At 32.1% G+C, this 14,027-nt stretch overlaps 1 protein-coding gene across 1 annotated transcript in view; it reads left to right on the top strand.

The window, feature by feature from the left end:
• The window catches only part of LOC121969816 (callose synthase 9), a 100,238-nt gene that overhangs the window by 25,887 nt on the left and 60,324 nt on the right, over positions 1–14,027 (top strand). Inside the window, exons 22-37 of the mRNA XM_042520074.1 lie at positions 421–507; positions 719–804; positions 874–898; positions 2,033–2,127; positions 2,227–2,308; positions 2,384–2,544; positions 2,638–2,758; positions 5,605–5,702; positions 5,783–5,873; positions 6,021–6,181; positions 6,291–6,400; positions 8,816–8,950; positions 9,770–9,835; positions 9,909–10,086; positions 10,494–10,608; positions 11,997–12,116. Of these exons, the coding sequence (XP_042376008.1) occupies positions 421–507; positions 719–804; positions 874–898; positions 2,033–2,127; positions 2,227–2,308; positions 2,384–2,544; positions 2,638–2,758; positions 5,605–5,702; positions 5,783–5,873; positions 6,021–6,181; positions 6,291–6,400; positions 8,816–8,950; positions 9,770–9,835; positions 9,909–10,086; positions 10,494–10,608; positions 11,997–12,116 (1,731 nt within the window). The remainder of the gene's footprint in view (positions 1–420; positions 508–718; positions 805–873; positions 899–2,032; positions 2,128–2,226; positions 2,309–2,383; positions 2,545–2,637; positions 2,759–5,604; positions 5,703–5,782; positions 5,874–6,020; positions 6,182–6,290; positions 6,401–8,815; positions 8,951–9,769; positions 9,836–9,908; positions 10,087–10,493; positions 10,609–11,996; positions 12,117–14,027) is intronic.

The raw sequence follows: 14,027 nt of genomic DNA, 5'->3' as shown, positions 1-14,027 counted from the left end.
GTTAAGTTAGATTTGAAAGCTTTGTTGGGACAAGACTGCTCATTGAGTGCTTGTTTAAAATTAATTTGTATCTTAAGATTTTAACTTTCTAGTTTACTGCAATAATGGATGTGAGATGTTTTCTTTCTCTAGCTTCAAAATCTGATTGCCATTTTCCTATAGGCATCATGCTATTACTTGTCTACTAAATTTTGGCCTTGCATAAACATTATCCAAGTTGATAAGTAAACAAATAATTTACTATTTATCTGGTAATGTATTGTAAGTCGCTCATTCTCATGCTCAAATGTTGTAGAGATGCTCATACAAGAATTTATCTGCGTAGATTTGCAAATAGATGTGCGTATTCAATTTGGGTGGAATTACATAACTTGTCAAATCATATGTTGATGTTTTATTAACATAAAAACTCTTTTACAGATTTACCTTTTGGATATTTATATCTTTTACACCGTGGTCTCATCTGTTTGGGGATTCTTACTTGGTGCAAGAGATCGTTTGGGTGAGGTAGGTTAGCTGAATAGCTGTTGTTGATATCGCATAGCAGATAAACTATAGATAGACTATATGAAAAAATGCATATAGAGAAATAAATTAGAACATATGCATAGTGTTTTTTAAAAAATAAGGTAACTACACCTTGAGGAAGCCATATTCTTTAGCGCAGTGACCCCTTTACCTTCTGAAGTTCTTGCTCTTGCATGATTTGAGTTTTCAGATCAGGTCTGTTGAAGCTGTTCATAACCTCTTTGAGAGATTTCCTGCAGCATTTATGGACAATCTTCATGTGCCTCTTCCAAAAAGGTTTGCAGTTACAACATTTTGTTTAATTTTTTTGTTTTTCTGCTTATGTTTTCCTTTTTATTGTTATAGGAAACAATTATCATCGTCAGGTCAGGTAATAAGTTCTTATTCCTTACTATTCTTTGGCCATTGTTGTAATTGAATGATATCTGGGTATATCTTTAAGTGGTATTCACAGATAGTTGCTTTGATTATGTTGATTAACTCTTTTTAGTTGGCTAAGATACCTTATAATCAAGATGCATGTTATATGAATCACAATGTATAAAATGTTTTTCATAGATTGCCTAGGTTGATCATGCATTGTTATATTTATTCATTTTAGGTTATATGGATTACCTGGGGTTGATATGTAAAACATAAAAAATGATGAATTATGAATTTCCTTGGTTGATTAATTTGACATCTTAAGTAATGGTTCAAAAATAATTTTTACATGGATATCTAAAGTTAAATAACTTGTTAGTTATACTATATGGTAGATGTAACTAGTATATTTACAGTAGTTGTATTTACTTTGAGTACAAGTATCTTACATAGTGGATTTAAGTATCTAATTTTACTATTTTTCTAATTTTTTGTGCAGACTTTAGAAACTTTAGTGTTCATGTGCAGTATGGACAGAGTCTAAGTGTGGGTATGGATAGACAGAGTCTAAGTGTTTGAGTCTAAGTGTTTGAGTTAATTATTATTAATTAAATTATGTTAACATTTTTTGTCCGAATCACTTATGGATTAAGCATTATCTTCTTACATTGTGATAGTTTGTGTTATGTTGTGTCAATTTGTCATAATTGAGTACTTCACTTAATAGTCATACATAGATAAGTTTAGTGGCCCATAGGGTGTAACTATGGAGGTGTTCCCTATTCTTAAATTATTAGTCATTTCATGAAAGAATTGTCTCCATCTAACTATTAGTTGTGAATCATGATGAGCCTGAGGGTCTTGCATAAGGAAATGTGGTGGTTCATGGTGAAAGTTAAATTCATACCTCTAAGTCATGATTGGCGTGTGATGATGTATAGAAGCTAAGATGCTCTATCTCCATACACAGAGACTAGTGTGGTGGTCCATGTTGTATCAGATTCTATGGATGCCTTCTCCTAATTAACTAGCCATTTGGGATTGAAATGGGCTTGATCATACTTTCAATAACAAATGATATTGGTTCTGAATATCTTATTGATTAAATCTTAATTTAGTAGTTATTTTTTGTTTTTTCAAGGGTGAAGAATTGAATAGGCTTGACGCTGCTAGATTTGCTCCCTTTTGGAATAAAATCGTGGGATGTTTGCGAGAAGAGGATTACATTAGTGACCCGTAAGTATCCAGTATCCATCACGGATTCCATTATACTCTTATTTTTTAAGCTATTATATTGTTCATGGTAGACAATAACCTACTATGTTTTATTTACAGTGAGAGAGATTTACTTATTATGCCTAAGAATTCTGGAATACTTCCAATGGTCCAGTGGCCATTATTCTTGTTGGCCAGCAAGGTATTTATTTTCTGTTTCCCTCACATATTACGCATTTTCTTGTGCTTTCTAATGTAATTTTTTTGTCTTGATAAGATATTTGTGGCAAGAGATACAGCAGCAGAATCCAAGGATTTACAGGATGATCTCTGGTTGAGGATTTCGAGAGATGAATACATGGGATATGCAGTCAAGGAGTGTTATCATAGTATTAAAGTTATTTTGATGTCTTTACTTGATAAAGAAGGACAACTGTGGTAATATGTATTTGCCATTTTTTTCACTGAAGAGTTTTGATTTCCTATCTTCTCTCTTTATTGATTAATGTTTCTGTTAACTTTGTTTTTCAGGGTGGAGAGAATAGACGAGGATATACATGAGAGTATTAGGAAAAAGAACATACAAACAAACTTCAGGTTGAGCAAGTTACACTTCGTGATGTCGAGAATTTCTGCTTTAACTGGTATTCTGGTATGCTCTCTCTCCATGCAAATTTCACTTTACTTTGTCCAATATTATTTTATTTACCTTTTCTTCTTCTTCTATCAAATGTTCATCTAACAAATTGAGTGCCTAGTAGAAGGCATTTTTAATGTAGCACGAATGGAGCGAAATCTCACAGAGGAGACAAAGTAGAAATTTTATTAATAAAAAAAACTTGGATTTTTTATGAGGATATGAGGACATTTTATAAACTTGATGTTACAAAAATTAAAAAATAATTAAAAACTGTAAGAAATACAACAATTACGTTTAATTAACTAACAAAACGGATGAATTGCCAAGTGGTACGATAGACTACTAATCAACTAAAGACAATTTATAAATTCTAATTATTTCTAATTCATGATGATTCTGATCACTTTGCCAAAACTTCTATAGAGTAGAGTGTTGTATAGGTGTATTTAATTTTTGCAATTGTGCTTGTTTAGCTTTGCTCATATTGTACCAATCAAGATAGTCAATTATTTTAGCAATCCAATCAAGAAATGCATTTGGGTCTAGATGACAATTGAAGTTAGGGACTTTGGATTTGCCTAAATGAGTGGTTTCTAACTCATGTCTAGGCCTAGGCTGGGTATGTGATTTAGAAAAATGATCATCTTACTCTACACTTACTAGACTAATAATCATGATGCTTGTGTTGGCAAGATGAGGTACATGATCTGCTAGCTCAAGAGTCAAGATTCTTTTCTCTGCTAATTTTCAGATTAAGTTTGCAGCGTAGACTTTAAACCATTTTAGGTCATCTATTCTAGATTGTAGGGTTCTAAGCTCATCTACCATTACCTCAACTACTATCTACCTCTTTTTTTGACAGTGAGTTTTTGATCGTAGCTGTTGTGGAGTTTTGACAAGTAATGAAAATTATAAAATACACTCAGTTAATAATTTAAAAGTAAATACAAGTTAAGTATTTTTTTTAATTGAGTAGGGATTTGATGATTAGTAAGAAAATGGTAAATATATAGAAATTAACTAATCTAACTAAATTAAATAAAAGAATTTTTTAATAAGCAATGAAATTACTAAGTGGATGTGAGTTGTGAAGTTTGCTTCTTGTGGTTCTTAAAATACAAATGAACTAATCTAACTAAATTACATAAAAGATTTTTTTTACTAAGCAATGGAATTACTAAGTCGATATGAGTCGTGAAGTTTGCTGAATGTGGTTCTTAAATAAATTGGCTCTAATTCTTTTTCATGGGATGCAAAACTAGTTTGGAATAAAATTCAAAGGAAGGATAGTCTTTGCTACACTTTTTTGGTTTTTCTACCGTTGGACTAATTTAGAATCCTCATTTTCTATGGCTAAAATGTTGGCGTTGAGTCTTGCAATTGTGAGAAATGTGACGGTGGCAAATCATTGAGCTTGCCGAGTTGGCACTAATAGGAAGGCGTGCCGGTTGAAGGAGGTTAGCTTTGATTTGAGGTGACACAAGGTTAGGTGTGAAGGCATCAAAATAAAGATAGCAAGTAGAACTGGAACTATTGGGCATGACTTGGTGTTGTGTTGCATGACTATTGGGTGCAATTTGGTATTGTGTCATAGATTTAGAGTGGTGAAAGTGGGGGCTTTGACTTCAAGTGTCATGTGTAAGATGCCAAGGTGCAAGGACACTTTTGTTTAATGTCTAGCGCGCGGGATGAGCAAGACATTCGGAGTGGCTAGTGAGCGGATATTAGATGCGTTCTAGGGTTTTCATCTCCGTTAACAGTGGGATCAGTGATGCTTGGTGTAGCTGCAGAGGGAGTAGGAATGTAGTGATGGTGAGAGGTGATGTTGGTTTGTAGAAGGTGCATATGTCGGTTTGGGCTCAGAGCAAAGATTCAGAGAACTTGATAGTGGGGAACAATGACATTGAAATTGGAGGTGGGTAGATTAGAAGTGAGCGAGTGAGGAGAGAGAAGAACTATGGAAAGTACGGAGTTGTCTGGTATTGAGACTGAAATAAGACTAAACCTCACATAGATACAAACTCATGTATTCTTATCAAACAAACTTTGGTTTTACATGTGATACAATGATGTTTTATAAATTTGATCTTGCAAAAATTAGGAAATAACTAAATAATTACCATTAATTGACTACCCAAACTGATGAATTAACAAATAACACAAGAAACAACTCAAAATAACTCGAAATTCAAATTATTCTTAATATGCATCAATTTTCCTAGGTAGTTTGTAATACTCAATAAACTAATTGACTTCTTGTACAAATTATTGGGTATAAATGGCTTATGATTAATTAATTCTTTTAACTCCTCTTCTGATTATTATTTCAAAGTGTAGTTAATTGCTTGCCATATTCCATAAATTTTGAGCTTCAATTTTTTTATGCACATACAAGGTACTCACTTGAGCCCACATCTGCCGTTCACATTTTGGCACAACAGATAGCACATGCCTTCTTCGTGAACTTGTGTGTTAGTTCTGCACTACACGTTAGTGTCTGACTAAAGCAAAAGGATGTGGAATCTTGTTGTATCGTGTGCTACACGTGCCATCCTTGTATATGCCTAGATTAGGATCATTTTGAGGTTTGAACTTTACAGGAGGCCAGCATGTAGGCGGTTGAGCACTAATCTAGTTGTTATTGTGATGCATTTGCTGCACTTTGGCTACCTAACAAAATTTAATCAGGAATTGTGTTTAAGGTTGCAGAGACATACTTTGAGTTCCATCCTTCAACTTTATTTCAGTTTGAAATTTGTGTGAACTTGTATAGTTATACTTCTACTGTCATGAAGTTTTCTAATTTGTTTTGACTGGTTTTTGAAATGTGGCATCATTTATTATGTCGACTTTATTAGAAAGGGGAAGAATCTGCTGAACGGTTAAAAGGAGCTGTTAATGCAGTCCAAGATCTATATGAAGTGGTTCACCATGATGTTCTTGCTCTTGATATGAGGTTCCCTGCTACTTATTTCTTAGATTTACTTACATTTTGATTTTGATTTTGATCATAATTATTATTATTTTTTAATCAAGTCACAATATTGATGCTTGGGCTCAAATAACCAATGCAAGAGCTGAAGGTCGCCTCTTCTCTAATCTGAATTGGCCTAAAGATCCTGAAATGGTATGTAAATCTTAGGTGTATCATCTTTGCTAGAGTTGTGATTTGCATTGATTGTGCATAGCCATCATGTCAACATCTTCTGCTAGACCGTCACACTACTGCTTATTATCATTCTTAAGTGACTCCTTATATACTATGTGAGTGCAGAAAGCACTGATAAAGAGATTACATGCACTTCTGACTACCAATGAATCTGCCTCAAATGTTCCTAGAAACTTGGAAGCTAGGCGTAGGCTGCAATTTTTCACGAACTCTATGTTCATGAAAATGCCAATAGTAAAGGCAGTTTCTGAAATGCTATCTTTCAGGTGAAACACAATTTCTGCTGTGCTAGTAACATTGTCATTTGTCAGTTTGTTATATGTGAAATATTGTTTTTCTCAATATCTACAATAACTTTTTTCTCTTCCATTGCAGTGTATTTACTCCCTATTATTCTGAGACTGTGCTCTATAGCCTGGATGAACTCCATAAGAAAAATGAGGATGGAATATCTACTTTGTTTTACCTCCAAAAAATTTATCCAGGTTTCCATATTTTTTGATAGTTTGTAACATTCACTATCCTTAATGAATTTTGTTAGCAGTTATCTTTGCCTTGCGCAAATAGATTAAATGGATGACTTATTATGAATGTTCACTCTTGACTTTGAAATTATAACTCATTTTTGCACATATTTTTCATTTAGTTATTTTTAGGAGTTTATTCCACATAATTCTTACATTTGTCAATACGACTATTTCTTTTTTGCTATGTTCCTTACCATGGTTTAAAATCTCGATCCGCGCCAAGGTTTCGATCCCGGACCATAATAATATAGTTTTAGTATCGTGTCGTGCCTTGCTGTATGGTTTTGGTATTTTAAAATATAAAATATATTAATTAAAAATTAAAAAATTAATCTAAATATTTTAAAATATAAAATATATTAATATATATATATTAATGGAATAATTTTTTTAGATTTTAATTAAATCTATTTAAATTATCACAATCATAGTTACAAGTTAATTAAAATTATTAACATATTTAATTAATCCTAACTAAAAACCTTTGGCCCCCTTCTGTCACGTGTTCTGCAATGCTCTTGGGCTTGCGTGACATGTCCGGGGGCTTCGCTGGGCTCGCGCGACGCATCTTGGGGCTTCACTGGGCTCACACGACGCGTTCGTTGGCATCGGCTTGCGCAATGCGTCTGCTGAGCCTCGGGGCATGGCAGCACAGGAGGCGTGCTTGTACCTGTCCACAAGCGGAATGAAACGGCTCAAGATTTTAAACTATGTTCCTTACCGTTCTAGTTTGGGAAAGCATCCCTATGAACTCTTTGTATTGCTTAGATATTCATGTCCGAAATGATTGTACTTGTCACACTCGCTCATATGAGAACTAATTCTTTAACTCATTGAGCTCAAACAGTGTCACAATGCTCTGCTAGGTAGTATACTCAGTGTTTGTGCTAAACTTCAATTGTTTTTGTTTTCCTTTTTTGTTGTATTTTGAACATAATATTTGCAAGGAAAAATATTTCTGCATAATAATTTAGTCCATACAATTCTCTTCTGCATTCTTGTGGGCTTCACTATGTTATTATAATAGTATGTATTGCTGCATTTGTTATTCAACATTAAAACTAATTAAGCATGCCTTATGAGATGTAGTTCAATCATTTTAAGCTTGCAGTTGAATCATGAACGAATCAAGATTCAAATTAAAATATATTTTTTTAGTAAAGCAGGAATTATAGGTGTTGGAAATTATAGGAGTCAGCAATTGACATTATAAATCCACCCTGTAGTTGTTTCCATGAATTCATGATTCACTTTTAAGCTCTAGAACATTGAATTATACCTTGATGCATAGTTTAAAATATTGTCATGTGTTGGAGTTTTGTTTTCTAGCCCCAACAATATAGTTGCATTACTTTGTTATATTGACACTTAGATATGCTTTAACACATGTCAACATGTCAGGATATCAACTCCTTAGTTTTATCCTAGAATGTTTAGCAAGTCAATTAAGTTAAAATTTATAGGAAACACATTCCAAAATATAATAACCATCTCATCTAATAATTATTATTAATAATAAAATTGGTGTTATGAACCAAATCTGAACATTGAATTTTGTAATATCATACTTATCATCCACATAATTTTCTCATATTGTTTTCAAGATCTAGATTAAATAATGCTCCTAAAATATTTTCCATTAAAATTAGTTTCTTTACGCATCCATAAATGTTTTTGCAAAAACCCTAATGCTCTTCTATAGTTCAACCATCCTATTTCTATTCTATGTAAAACGGCTCTATAAACGCTTCCATCTTTTTGCAAAAACAATCCTAGATACTTAAACCTTTGAGTTATTGGTAACTCAACATCTCCTATTTTAATAATTATCTTGGTACATCTACTATTACTAAATTTAAATTTTATATATTTTGTCTTTAATTTACTAAGCCTAAAACTTTTAACTTCTAGTATCTCTTGTTAATATTTGAGCTTAATATTTATTTCTTCACTTGTCTTATTTATCAAAATAATATTATTTGCAAACAACATGAATCATGGTAATGTGTCTTGGATATCTAATACCCCCTCTATGCCCCCCTCTTTTTTAGCTTAGGAAGATAATTGTTTATTATTAGGAAAAGATGTACTAGGGATGATATATCTCTTGGATTACCTTTTGGATTTATTGGCTATCTCTAGTTGGTTATGGTATATACTAATTTTTTTAACAGTTGTGAGATGTTGGTTAGAAGATTCTAGAATATACTTTGTTTATGCTCTTAACTTGGCATGGCTAATTATTTATTCTTTTTCTAGGGTGCAGTTTTTCTACTATTGTATTGTGTTTCAATAACTCTTTCATCTTTAAGTTACTGTAGTAATAATGCCTTTTGTAAATTATTTTTGGTGATGTTCATTTATGTTGATTAGATGAGTGGAAAAACTTTTTGGAACGCATTGGAAGAAAGGAAGACACTGATGATTCTGAGCTTCTTGAGAGTGAAAATGATAAACTGGAACTCCGCTTTTGGGCTTCTTATCGTGGACAAACCTTAGCAAGAACTGGTATTGTGGAATTCAAACTTTTACCTGTATAATCATCTTTCACTGAACTTGTTTACCTTCGAAAAATGACTATAGAATAAATTGAACTCGAAGACAAATTATAAAAGTATAATAATTATTTTTTTTAATTTCATCTTTATGCATTCTGAAGCATTCCAACTGCCGTCATAGTATGATACTCATCAACACATTTGACATAGAAGATATTACTAATGTGGATCTTTGTTGAGCTTATGTAATTTACTTGTGCCATAACTTTCATGCTACCTTGTACGGATTGAGATTTTAAACCATTGGTCTATTTGAGTAGGGTGTATTTTTTAGTTTACAATGTCACATCTAGAGTACTTGATGATGCCTGATCTTTGGGAATTTACCACTACAGTTTGCATAATGTGGAATTGTATGTGCATTGGAAGACTTATTGTTGTCCATTATGATGTCTTAGCAGATATTTATGTAACAATCTGTACTGAATGGTATGCCTTAGTTCATCAATTAAATGCTTAAAGTTATCCAAGAAAGATGTTACACGTTAGTAGTATGCTTATATACTGTTGTTGCACCAGATCAGTACTGGCTGGCATGTTCCTTACTCATGATATTATTATAATTCACACTGACATATTATATTGCACGTTGGTATGAATTCATATACATATTGCAAAGTTAGCTTTGTGGGCTATAAGGTCCACTAGCCAATTCCTTCTTAGGCTATTTGGTATAATATGACTGGTGAATTTATTGGCTTATTGTGTGGTTTATATTGGTTACTTTAGTTGAAATGTTTTTTTGATTTGACTTCTGTTAAAATTGCAGTTCGTGGGATGATGTACTATAGAAAAGCTCTTATGCTTCAAAGTTATTTGGAGAGGACCTCTGAAGGTTGGTCCTTGTCAGTTATACCTTTAGTTTTGTTCCACAATCTAGTCTACCTTTTATATCCTTGTATTGGCAGATGGTACTATTCCTGGAACTGCTAATGCAATGGATCTTGCTGAGGGGTTTGATCTGTCTCCACAAGCACGTGCACTGGCAGATCTTAAGTTCACTTATGTTGTAACTTGTCAAATCTATGGGAAACAAAAGGGAGAAGGAAAGCCAGAAGCTAAGGACATTGCAATGCTCATGCAACGGTGTGTATGTTTTCATTTTATATTATCCATTTTTATATCCTGAATTTATAACAATCAGAAGCTACACACCATTCTTTTGATTTTAGAAGATGAGAGAAACCATGTGTAAGGTCATTATTCATTGTGTTTCTCTTTAGAAAATATCTGGGAAAAGTGAAGAAGCCTAGAGGTATATTATTATGGTTTCAATCCTTTCAAAGTAGTAAAATAATGATGAAAACTCTATTGAATCTAACAACATAATCCTAAGTCTATGCTATAATTTTTGAATAGTTGTTTATGATGTATATACATGCCCAATGGATGGAGTCTAGAATTTTTGATTATGTTCAGAATTTTTCTGAAAACTGTTGCATGTGGTTGCTTGTCTTTCTTGGTTGTCAATCTTATGCTTTGTATGTTTCCAGGAACGAAGCCCTTAGAGTTGCTTTTATTGATGAGGTTGAGACCGTGAAGGATGGTAAACCTCACACAAATTATTATTCAAGACTAGTTAAAGCTGACATTCATGGAAAGGATAAGGTTATATTTGGTGCATTTCATTTTGTTTCAAAGCTATACTTCTTTCATTTAGAAAATTCTGTATGTTAACTTTTAACAAACCTATTTGCTTGTTAATCTTCCATATCTTTTTCATTAGCTTAACATTTTGTTAAGACTACCTTTACTTCTATTAAATTAGGCGGCATGTTATTATGGTTTATCAAATTAGATGCCGTGTATTCTTAAGGTTTAGCGGAAAAGCGGTTATTTCAATACACTTTTTATATGCGAACTTTCTGTACACATGCAGACTGTCTGAAGGTATATATTATGCCTATTTAGTGACACTAGCATGATTGATTGTGCATAGATCTTTTTTGATCATAGACCTTTGTCAATCATGCAGATGTTTCTCCTTGACAATCTACATGCCTTGGTATGGTACGATTTACATCAAGAAGAATTTAAAATAATAATTTTTTTTATAGCTTGTGTTATCACAATGCATTAAAATTGTACCACTCTAGTTAGGTTAAAATTTTTGGCATACTTTAACCTTGCTCGTCAGTATGTACCTTTCTCCTCTTTTACTTCTACATTTTTCCTTCTTCCTTTCATCTCCAATTCGTCACCGATATAATGTGTCAACACTTTGGTCAAAGACAAGGCTGCACCATTTTGGTCAAAGTTTTTGACATTACGTTGGAAGATCACGTCCCAAACTCCACGTTAATTTTATTTTTACTTTAATCATTGGTCATGTTCAAGGAGGGGAAAAAAGGAGAAGATGGGTATTGAATATCTTATGATAATTTGATGAATTGACATTATTGTTAAGTCAAATCAGAAATATCATGTGATATCCAAAGCAAAATATTAGAAAATTATTCCTAGGACAAGCAATTTTGAAGGACTTTTGGGAATGATATTTGATATCAAATCAGAAAATATAGGAAAAAAATAATGAAGTTCCGAGATTATAAGGTCTTGAAGTGATTAACAATTGTTAAAATGCCTCCAATTTGATTTTCATAGGTCTCTTCTCTTCCATTGGATCTTGTAAGATGCAGTGAAAAAAATTATGAATCATCCTTTCATAGGATTCTGAGTTAGTGTTCATTTGCCAGTCTTCCATGGGAGCTTGTAAGATGTAGTAAAAATTTATGAACCATCCTAGGTACTAAGTTCAATTTATAATCTAGTACTTAGAAATGTTTCAATTTTTTTGAACAATGGGATTTGTTAATTTAGCATTGTTGCCATTTTTTAATTTTTCGGGGGAGCTATTGCCTCATTTTAATCATCATGTAGTGCTTAATTCTTGTTCAGCAAATTGATTCCCCTCCCAGTGTAGACTTGCCCAGTTTGGACTATTAACTATTTTGAACCCCATTGATCAATGGCGAACTTATGTTTTATTATTTCAGGAAATATATTCTATTAAGCTTCCTGGGAATCCCAAGCTTGGTGAAGGTAAGCCAGAAAATCAAAACCATGCAGTAATATTTACTAGAGGAAATGCAGTTCAGACAATTGATATGAATCAAGTAAGTTGTGTTTCATTGCTTGTTTTATTCCTACTCATGTTACTCTCTATGGCTTTGCATTTAATATTTCATGTTTTCTTTGCATTCAATAAATTGTTTTTTCTTTTGACATTTTTCAATGTATTGATCTTTTCTATACTTGATTTATGTCTTATAAAAATTTACTAAAGGGAATTTTCTGTTTCCTAACTTTTTTGCTTCTCATATTTCCAGTGAACGTAACCAACAAATGCTCAAGCACTGCACCATAAACTTTATTACATTGTTATTATCTTCTGAATTCATTTTGGAATTGGATACATCTCTTTGACACAAATGATTTGAGACACATTAGAAGTCCTGTGAAAATGTTATGAAATGTGTGATTAACCAACTTACCCAAATTGTTGAGCAAGCCAAATGTTTCCTATTAGAGTTTGTATCTAAGCAACAAATTTCATTTGGTGGGGAAAATCAAGTTATTGATAACAACTAATGTGAACGATGTTATGTTAGGCAATAGAGGAAGCTGCCGAGATATTTTGCCTCTCTGCCATTGCCTTGGACATTTTTGCTCATTGGTAGAAGTGTAGATTGCGTATCCCCATCACTACTGGTGTGGGTTCGACTTTCAGCCTTTTGTGTTTAGACAATTTCTTTTCCATTGATCTCCATAGGCATGTTGAAAAGATACTAGCAAGAGATATATTGACAATATTATTTTTGACATCTTTTGTAATTGTTAAAGTTAGAGCAGGAGCAATGGTGAATTCCAAAAATGAGTTTAATTAGATATTTATAATTTTGTTAAACCTTATCAATTTATCTACTCTCGACTAATATAATTATAATATAATAAATAATCTTTGTAATTTGAGTTAGATAACATTATATATTACATTAAGTTAGTAACTTATTAGTTATGAATTTATAATTAAATTATCACAACTTATTTACTAAATTTTATAATTAATTAAGTTTTAGATTAAATAATTATAGTGTAATAATTTAATTTATATAATTGTAACTATTACTTGTAAAATAAAAAATATAATATATATATTTATGTCAACAATTACCAATTCAAGATGAAAAAGAAGTTTTTAATAAACTATATATTCATTTTTTTTTCTGAAAAAGATAAAAAAAATAATATAGTACCAAAACTTATATAAGAAAGAAAAATGTACAATGAATAAATTCAAACTCAAAATCAAACACATTGAGGATCTTTGAATGACTCTTAAGTATTGGCGAAAACCAGTTATGACTTCATAGATCACCTATGCTTGCACATTTAAGGCTAAGGAAAAACACAAAATGGGCACACTACGGATTAATAGGAATTTAATTTGATTAAGAGATCAAGAGAGCCAAATTAACTAAATTATTAAATTAAATAATTGTAACATAATTATTTAATTTATATAATTGGAGCTATTACTTATAAAGTAAAAAACATAATTTATATATTTATGTTAAATAATTATAACTTATAATTATGTTGTATAATTTATATAATTATGTCTATAACTTACATAATTTACTTAAACATAATTTATAACGAGTCTACATGAGTCTAAATTGATCCCAATTTGAACCCATGAATGGTGATCGTGATCATAATCATAATGACCAGTCTATAGGTTTCATTAAAACCTCTCTCAACTTTAACCCAATTTGTTGGCTTGGTTCAAGTTAATTGGTTTTCTAAAGAATTAAAAAATTTAAATGGGATAAATGGCAAATATTCAATGAATGAGTCGATTAAACTATTGTCTTAATGCTAGGTTGTTCCCCGGAAGGAACGCGTTGCAGGGTCCGACTGTAACGTCTCGGCAAGGACCGCTATATCTCCAGAACTCGGGTGTAGTGTTAAATATACAAGAGTTCGCGTTACAGGGTTCGACTGTAACGTCTTAGCAAGGACCG

The sequence above is a fragment of the Zingiber officinale genome, chromosome 4A (genome assembly GCF_018446385.1).
Source record: "Zingiber officinale cultivar Zhangliang chromosome 4A, Zo_v1.1, whole genome shotgun sequence".
NCBI lineage: Eukaryota > Viridiplantae > Streptophyta > Magnoliopsida > Zingiberales > Zingiberaceae > Zingiber > Zingiber officinale.
The sequence above is the reverse complement of the archived record's forward strand: the minus strand, read 5'-3'. Positions and strand labels throughout refer to the sequence as shown.